This window comes from Cebus imitator, unplaced genomic scaffold (genome assembly GCF_001604975.1).
Source record: "Cebus imitator isolate Cc_AM_T3 unplaced genomic scaffold, Cebus_imitator-1.0 Scaffold145, whole genome shotgun sequence".
In the NCBI taxonomy this organism is placed as follows: Eukaryota; Metazoa; Chordata; class Mammalia; order Primates; family Cebidae; genus Cebus; species Cebus imitator.
The window spans coordinates 4542242-4551009 of record NW_016107460.1 but is presented as its reverse complement, the minus strand read 5'-3'; the positions used below and the strand labels follow the sequence as shown (position 1 = coordinate 4551009).

Sequence of the window (8768 nt, the reverse complement as noted above, 5' to 3'; positions counted from 1 at the left end):
TGTGCAGGTGTGTGCGGGTGTGATGTATGCAGGTGTATGAGGGTTGTGTGGGTGTGTGCGGGTGTGTAGGTGTGTGCAGGTGTGTGCGGGTGTGTGGGAAACACCGGTCCAGCGAGCAGGGAGGAGCTGAAGGCAGAGGAGTACTGGAGGATGCAGGTGAGATTAGCACCTGGGCCTCCCCACACAGATCTGGGGCCGGAGTGGACGGCCCCGCCCCGAAGCCACCCAGGCCTGGAACCCCCCAGGGTCCTGTGTTTTTGCCATCAAGCCTGGCTCCTCCTGGAGCCTCAGCCACGGGATCTCATCCACAGTGGGAGCTCAGGAGGCAGGTGTGAGGAGCCTGCTGTGATCTGCGGGGGAGGAGACCCCGGAATCGGCACCCAAAGGCTGCTGGGAGCACAGAGGGGGTGGGAGAGGAAGGCAGAAGAGGAGCCCTGAGGGCAGCTCTGAGACGGGTGGGCACCCCCGACATCTCCACCTCCACCAGGCCACTGCGCTGCCCTGAAACTGGCTCCTGCAAGTTGCACGTGCATGGGCATACAGGTGTGCGGGCACACACACCGGCTGCAGGGCCAGGGGAGGAAGGAGCCCCAGCCCAGACTCAGCCCGGTCCTGGGGAGCATGAGACAGGAAAGGGACACCCGCATTCTTGCAGACCCCGACCCCTCTGCGGCCCCAACCCCTCTGCGGCCCCGACCCGTCTGCGGCCCCAACCCCTCTGCAGACCCCGACCCCTCTGCAGGCCCCGACCCCTCCGCCAGCTCAGACCCCTCTGCACGCCTGACCCCTCTGCATTGGCCCTGACCCCTCTGCATGGGCCCGGGCTGGCCAGCTCTCAGCTGGGCTGGGTGGCCGAGGCAGCCTCCTTCGTCCCTTTGTGCTGGGCAAGTGGAAAGGACAAAAGCTGTTCTCCCGGCTGGCGAGCTGCTGCCGCCGGAGACATCTCCAGGAGCCCTTCCTCCCTCTGCCTCCGATGCGCGCCTGTTACACAACAGACCTAAGAATGATCTGGAGGCGGTGGGAGTCGGAGCTGCCCCGCCTCCTGGGACCCCTGCAGCTGGGGGGAGGGAGGGGCCCATGGCACAGAGCTCCTGCTTCTGCCCGGGGCCTGGGTCTGCCAGGGGCCACCCACCCCCAGCCCTGGGAGACCTGGCTGCAGGGTCCTAACTCCAACCTCAACCCCCAACTCACAGGGCTGAGCCACGAGTCTCAAACAGGGGGGCGAGCGGCAGTGGAACCCCAGAATCCAGGCCCACTTGTGCCCAGGGGCCCTTGGAGATAAGAGTGATGGCCCCAGAGCAGGTATCAGCAGGGAAGCTGGGCCTTCGGTGGGCGTGCTGATGTCCAAGCCCCCAGTGGCCACCCCTTCCTGGCAGCTAGAGGCAGCACCCAGGCTAGGGCTGCGGTGGATAGGGGAGCAGGATGGGGGTGGGAAGGCCGGCCAGGCCAAGGGAGGGACCCTCTGCGCCAGCCCTCATGCCCCCTCCCGTCAGCGTGCCCTCCACTGGAGCAGGTGGCAGGCAGCTCTCGGGGCTCGGCACGGGCTTGGGGCCGGGCTCCCTCCGTTCCTGGACAGACGGCACTGTGGGTGCGATAGCAGCTAATGAAGTGGTCCTGTTAGGCATGGAGTAACAGAAGATACACAAATTGGCCCGAAGCTCTTCACGTGTTGCAGACATTAAAAATTAAAATCCAATTACAACTCGTATTGTCAGACCTGGCTGCTGTGGCTTACTCCGTGTGTGGGGTGGGGATTATGTAACCTCAACTCCCGCGGCAGGAGTGAGGGCCTCGGGAACCGGGGCTGCCAGGCCCCATGCCACCTAGGAGGGTCTGCAACGGGTCTCTCTGCCCACCAGCTCCTCTGGCCCCTCCTCTGGGCGGGGCCCTAGCTGGTCACCCACAGAAGGGGCCCTGCCAACCTGTCCCCACCCTCCCTGGTGCTCCCAGCTGTTCCCCACCCACAGCCAGCTCTGCAAGTGGCTGGACATCAGGCCTGACCCCAGCCTCACGCTCTGGGATCTGAGGTAAAGGCTGCCAGAATAAGCCCCCAGCCCTGAGCCCCGAGTCTTCCATGCACCATCCAGCAGACACTCCTGCCAGTTACCCGGCCACTGCCCAGGCCCATTCCAGCCTCTCCTCTCACTGCCCTGGGTTCCCTGGGGAGATGCCCAGGAGATGCCAGTCTCCCTGCCTCATCCAGACGATGCTTCGGGCCCAGATCTCACCCCCAGAGGCCAGGGCCATCAGGCAGTCAGCCTCAGAGGAGGGGCCTATGGGGACCCTCAGCGCAGCCACAGGCACCCACTTGCCCAGTACCCGCCTGCCTCCCACATCCCTTCCAGACCCCAGACCCTCCCAAGCAGTACAGAGAATGTTGCCCTGGCTCAAGTGCAAAGGGAATGTATCAGTCCGGCGGGGGGGGGAGGGGGGGAGGCGATGTAGAGCTGACTTCTCCCAGCATCAGCCCAGGGTCCTAGGGAGACAGGCAGGCTGGCTTCTGTCCCCACCCACCAAGAAGGAGGTGGGACAGTGGCCTCTGACTCTGACCTGCCCCTCCCAGGCATCCCGTGGTGCCTGAATACCCCTTCAGCTGCACCTCGCTGAAGAAGCCTCTGGGATCAGAGACCCAGCCAGGCAGACACCATGGGCTCCCCAAGACAGGGTGCTGGGCACCGTGACCCTGCCTCACCAGACCAAGGTGTCAGGGGATGAAGGGAACACTGATTGGGCACGTTGTCATGGAGGGGAAAGGCCATGGAGGACAGGTGGTTTCACGGCCACAGTGGGGGTCAGTGGTCACCCTGGCTGCCTCCAATGTCCCCAGACAGCGTGGGAGGCGAGGAGGGGAGGGAAAGCCTCCTCTCTCCTCAGAACCTTTCTCCAGCAGAGCCCACCTCCCCTAAGAGCACAGCTCTGCTGGCACCCCCAGAGCCCAGGAGGCACCCTCAGCTCTGGACACTCAGGCACTCGCCCTCCTGCGCCCTGCAGACCGCCCGCCGTCCCAGGGCCTCCCGAGCTCCCCTGCCCGGGCAGTGCCCGCTGCACCCCCACCTGCTAGTTCGGAAGGGGCCGGCTTCCCCAAACGCGCACCTGCAGCCCAGGCAGAGGTGTGGGGCACCCATGCGGCAAGTCCACGCAGCACCTGCTGGACCCACACCGGGTGCCCCGCGGCGCGGTCAGCAGGGATGGGGCGTCGGGCCTGGGCTCAGCCGAGGTCACTCTCAGCGCGGTCCCGGCCCCAGGGCGACCTCCTTGGAGCCCCGGAGAGGAAAGTTTGCCGAGGGGCGGCCCCCAGATCCCTCCCCCTGCGCCTGGGGCCGCCCGGAGAGCTCAGGACGGCTCTGCCCGTCCCGCCCACAGTCCCGCGCCGCGATCGCGCCTCCTCTCCGGGTCCGAGCCCGGGCAGCTCGGCCTCCCGGGGCGGCAGGGCCCCCGACCCGCACCAGGGCAGCGGCGCCCCCGCGCGTCCACCCGCACAACCCGGGCGGGCGGCGGCACCTACTGTGCTTCTGCGGGGCGGCTCCCGCGTCCATTGTCTCCACGAAGGCGGCGGCGGCGAAGGCGGCGGGGTCGGGCGGGGGCCGGGGGCGCAGTCAGCGGCCCGGCTCGGGCTGGGGCTCCCGCCGCATCGCCCGCCGGCTCCGGCGGCCCGCGCTGGGCGGTGCGCGGCGACACTGCGCCCGTGGAGGCGCCGCGCGAGGAGCGTGCTGTCACTCGTGCCCGCACCACACCCCCTGCCCGCCCCGCGCCGGGAGGGGGCCGGGGGCGCGGGCTCGGCGGCGGGCACCGGGCGAGGGGCGGGTCGGGCACGGGCGGGCGGGCGCAGCGCGCGGAGCAGGTGGGGCGCGGGGCGCACGGCGGGGCTGGCAGGTGGGGCGCGGGGTGCCCGGCGGGGCTGGCCGGCCCTGCCCCCGCGCCCGCCGCAGCCAAAGTGCTTTCTCCGCAAAGACTCGCCCGCGGCCTTCCACCGCCCGCAATCCCCCTCCGCCTCCCTCTGGCTCCCGGTGGCCCCAGTGAGAGGGACCGGGAAGGGGGCGGGGCCGAGAGCGCTTCCCATCTCCAGACTGGGCGTTTGCCCAGGCGCCGGGAGAAGCCAAGACAGGGGCCTCTGCCACATGACTCCCCGCCCCCCACCCTCATCGCCCTGGCGTTTGAGGCCAGGGGCCTGAGCCACCCATCCCCCAGCTAGGATGTCAGGTGCACTTGCAGACTCCTGCCCAAGTGCCTGGAACTGCTGGGGAGGGAGGATGGCCCAGCTCCAAGAGGGTGGCAGGGTAGCCAGCACACCGGCCTCCGGGGAGAGGGAGCTTGGTGCCCTGTCATGTGCGCCCCGGTAGAACCAGGATCGCCCCGAAAGTCCAGGGCTGGCGCATCCCCTGGGCAGGTCCCTAGCCCCACACCAGCCACCCCTTCCATGATTCCAGATGCTGGAGGCCCACAGCAGCCACACAGACAGGCCCTGGGGACCCCCTTCAGACCAGGCATCTCTGCTTCCAGGCTCTTCATCCCTTCCCCCCTCTGCTGCTGGCAGCTATGAAGAAGGAGCAGGGGGAGACTGGTCAAAAGAGACTGTCCAGAGAGGCTTCAGCTCCCCCAGGCCTGCCTGGGCCACAGAGCTGAGGCAGAACTTCCCAAACAGCCCCGCCTGGCAGACTCTGGAACAAGAAGGGCTACTGCACTCAGAGCACCCCGTTTACCCACAAGGCCACCCCAGCCTCCGAGGGAAGCCCCAGCGTTCCCCCTAGGGCAGCCCTGTGCTCCCACACCATGCGGCTTCTGCACTCAAGGGTCCATGGACTTTGTTGTCTGGGTCTGACATGGGTGGTTCAAACCAAGAAGGGGTCCTCGCCTGAGCTGAGAAAGGGGCCCAGCCCACTGGGGCCAGTCAGCTCTGCCTGCCAGGGAGAGGAAAGGCTGAATCTGAGACCAGGCCTGAGATGGCCACCAAGCTGGGAGCCAGGGAGGAGTCCAAGGACAGACTAGGGAGCACGGGCCCGTGGGCCCGTGGCGATCAGGAGCAGTGCTGCCAGAGTTTCAATTTTCTCTCCAAAGCAGACCCTGCCCGACACCCGGCCCTGGCCTGGTGACCGAAGAGGAAACAGAAGACACAGGTGCCCGGGCTGGCTCCCCAGAGATTCACAAGGGGCCTGTCTCCCCTCCAGGCCTCAGCCCCCCAGGAACAGACCTGCCAGTGTCTATGGTGCTTTCCTGACTGCTGTAGCCAAGAGGTGTCTGCCTCCCCCAAGCAGTCTGCTCCTTGGATGTGCCCCAGAGCCTGGGGCACGATCAGGATTCCTCCTGGTGCAGAGATCACTGCGGAGAAACTGTCCAGCTGCCCGCAGGGCCAGCCCAGCTCCCAGGCTTTCTGCTTTCCAGGAGCACCAGGCAGCGCCATCTCCGCACACCCTGGAGGCTCTGTGTCGCAGCTGTGTTCCCGGATGTTTCACCTGGCCGAGGCCGGCGGGCTCCAGCAGCCTCTGCCCGGGGCCCTGAGCCTGCAGTGACGCCGCCATCATCACTCGAGTGAGGGGCTGCCTTCATGGGGGCTGTGGATGGAAGGCGAAGAGAGCAGCACCTCCCCCAGCGAGCCCGCAGGCAGCTCCAGGGCTGCCCCTCGAAGGAAAGGTGATTTCCTGGCTCCCCTGGCCGCACCAGCACCCGGGACTCCCAGACTCCGCCTGGCTTCCCCTCCCGGGTGCCGGCTCCTACAACTTCTCTGCCTGCCCTTCCACCAGGGACCTAGTGCCCAAGCCAGCGCAGAGCTGCTGCTCCTCCCTCTCCTCCCCCGGAGGAGACCCTGCCTGGACAGCTTCAGCTGGTCTGGGAGCCCAAAGTGAGCGAGCGTGGACTCCGCAGCTGCGTGGAGGTCAGACGCACCAGCTCCTCAGAAACGTGCAGGAGGAAGAAATGGCGTGTGGGTGAATGAGGACCCGAGGAGCTCTGTGCTGTGAATGAACATGCCCAGACTCCTGCCCACCCCTGTGCCCCCACACTCTGCCCCCCCCCCCCGCGCAGGCCCAGGAGCTGGCAGAAGCCAAGCCCAGGCCAGGGTAGGATGCCTGCTCGGAGCTGGGGGGTGTGCTGGGGCCACCCCTGTGGGGCCCGTGCCTCTTGGCTTCTGAGGCTTCACAGCAGGGCCCGGTCAGCAGTGGCTGCCAGGGGGCTTTCTCCTCCACGTTGCTTGTCCCCCGGCCCTCCAGGGGCTTTCCTCAAGCTAAAGCCCAAGCACCCCCTTCACTGCCTGGCTTAGAGACCCCTGGGAGCTGGGTGCAGTCAGGATGGGAACTCAACCCTCCATTTCCTAGGCACCTGGAGCGGGCAGTGCCCTCTGAACCATGCCCACCTGCACCCCCTTTCCTGGGTGGCACGGGCAGGGGCAGCTTCCTGGACACAGGACCACCTGGCCACAGCCAGATCTCAACAGTGTGGAGCTCCGTGCCCTCAGATGAGGCCCCAGGAGGGAAGACCCACAGCCTTCGGTTCCCAGAGAGACGTGGCCAAGCGCTGAGACCCAGGGACAAGGACAGAGAGACGACAGGAGCAGCAATGAGAGAGAAACCGGGCCTCCTGCACAATGCCAAAACTGAAATGCAAATTGGAAACCATGAAAGAAATCTCCATCCTGAGCCAGAAGCTCCAAGAATCCCTGCGTCGGAGCAGGAAAGAACCCTGGGCAGGCTGGGTGAGGCCAGGGACACGCATGGAGAGAGGCCACCTGCTCGCGGCAGGCAGTGTGTAGAGGCACCAGCGCCACGGCCGGTGCTCCTGGGGGCAGCTCCAGCAGCCAGGGCACACAGCCTGCCCTCGACCCGAAGCCTCCCCAGCTCCAGCCGCCCCCGCCAGCCTCCCCGCCCAGGAGCTCCCAGATGGGCCTCTACCTGGGCCTGATGCATAGCCTCCATCTGGCCTTCAGTCCTCTTTCCAATACATCCACCCCTGTGGCTGGACCACGGGCTACCTCAGACCCATCAGCCTGGCACCCAGCGTCCTATGGACTGGCTGCAGCTGCCTTCTCTACCCTGTTTGCCCTTCCCTCACAGACCCTCCACCAGGCCTGACTTCCCCTGCTCCACAGGCCCCCTGCCCAGCCCTGCTTGGTTTCCAAGGTCAGGAACAAGGCACCTCCTCTGGGAAGCCCTCCCTGGTTGCCTTGTCCCCCACAGTGTCCCAAACACGACCTTGCCCTGATTTTGAGTCTGCCCTTCACATTAAGATCATGAGGTCCCTGCGGGCAGGGAGCCGGTGCCCACTGCCCTGGAATACTCCGGCCAGGCCTGGCTGCGATGTTTCAGGCAGTGCCTTTCCTTGGCAGCGAGGAATCCAGTCTGACGGGCTGCCCCAGGGACCTGACCCGGGACCCTCCCCCAAGGGCGGCAGTCAGCCCCAGGTGAACAGATGGCTTGGGGCCAGAGACCCGGCTGGGAGGTCTCAGAGGCCTTTCTGCAGCCTGAGGTCACCACTGAGGAGAGACGGCTCTGAGAGGCACACCTGAGCACCACAGAGAGAGCACGTGCATGAACCCAATCAATGGACCCAACTGGGTAAATGTGCAAGCCTCAGCGGCTAAATTTAGAAAGTGTGTGTTTCATCTCGCACCGGCATCTGCTCTGAAGACGTCCCGTCCTCAATCAGAGCTCGAGACAGCTAACGTGTGGTCGGATCAGCTGCTTCCGGCTCGGCTTCCCCTGTGCAGGGCCCGTAGCCCGGGGACAGCCCTGGGGTCGGGGCCAGGCCTGGCCAGCACGGGGATGGATGGGAGCCCACAGGGCATGCCCAGACCTGACAGAGCGGGGCTGAGCCTCCTGCTCCGAGACCCCCAGGCACTTTGCGGCATGGGCTGGGCCCAGCGAGAAGGGCAAGGACATCCTCAGGGCACCAAAGGGCTGATAGGCACTGCCTGCCGTTAGGAATCATTGAGGCCTGACACACCTTTTTCTCTGAGGGGGAAACAGGCGTGAGGAGAGGAAAGGCACCTGCCCAGGTCCCCAGAGACTTGGTATCTGGCCTCTAAACAGCCTCTCTGGGTGTGGGTGCCCGCAGGAAGGGAAGGGGCGGTGCTTCTCCACACAAGAAGGGGGACATTGGCAAGGGAGATTGTGCTACCAGGTCTAGCAGAACAGGGCCCCTGGGAGCTGGGCCAGGGCTGCAAGGACCTAGTCAAAGCCACTTCCACCCGCAGCCACCATGTGGCCAGAGCTGGGCTCCATCGGCCCGCCTGGATCCCCGGCAGGTGGCCCGTGTCGGCGGAGTCAGGCAGAAGACTCAGTACCGTGGGGGGAACGGCCCCGGCTCCCACCACACACTGGGTTAGCTGGGCCCCCTTGAGGCCTCACATCCACAGGGAAGGTGCCCATGGGACCAGAGGCCCCTCTGGCACCCAGGGAGGGTGGGAGACCAGTGGGCAGGCAGCAGGGCCGGGGTGCTCCCAGCTGGAATGATCTGAGCCAATTTGGAAGAAAATGGACCTCCAGGCTGAGGGAGCAGGTGCTGGGAGGTGGTGGCAAGAAGGGGCCTTCACCTGCCCTAGCCAGGGTGCTCTGGGTGCCCTCTCCTGGGCAATGGGCAAGGACGATGTGGAGAAGCCTGGGCCCCTCCCCTTGCTGCAGGCACCCACACCCAGAACCCCCGCACTGCCCTCTCTGATGGAGCTCAGGGTTACGCCTGCATGCCCTTCCCGGGGTGAGCTGGAGGGGACACAGCAGGGCACTGGAGGTGGGTGCTGGAGGGGACGCAGCAGGGCACTGGAGGTGGGTGCTGGAGGGGAC

At 66.3% G+C, this 8768-nt stretch overlaps 1 protein-coding gene across 13 annotated transcripts in view; it reads right to left on the bottom strand.

The window, feature by feature from the left end:
• Window positions 1–8768, bottom strand: part of PLCH2 (phospholipase C eta 2) — an 89521-nt gene that overhangs the window by 57436 nt on the left and 23317 nt on the right. The window contains exon 1 of one of the 13 annotated variants that reach the window (XM_037743516.1): window positions 3506–3673. The exons of the other annotated variants lie outside the window; for them this stretch is intronic. Within the exon in view, the coding sequence (XP_037599444.1) occupies window positions 3506–3536 (31 nt within the window). The 5' untranslated portion in view covers window positions 3537–3673. Of the gene's footprint in view, window positions 1–3505; window positions 3674–8768 lie in introns of those variants that run through there. 13 annotated transcript variants of the gene reach the window in all.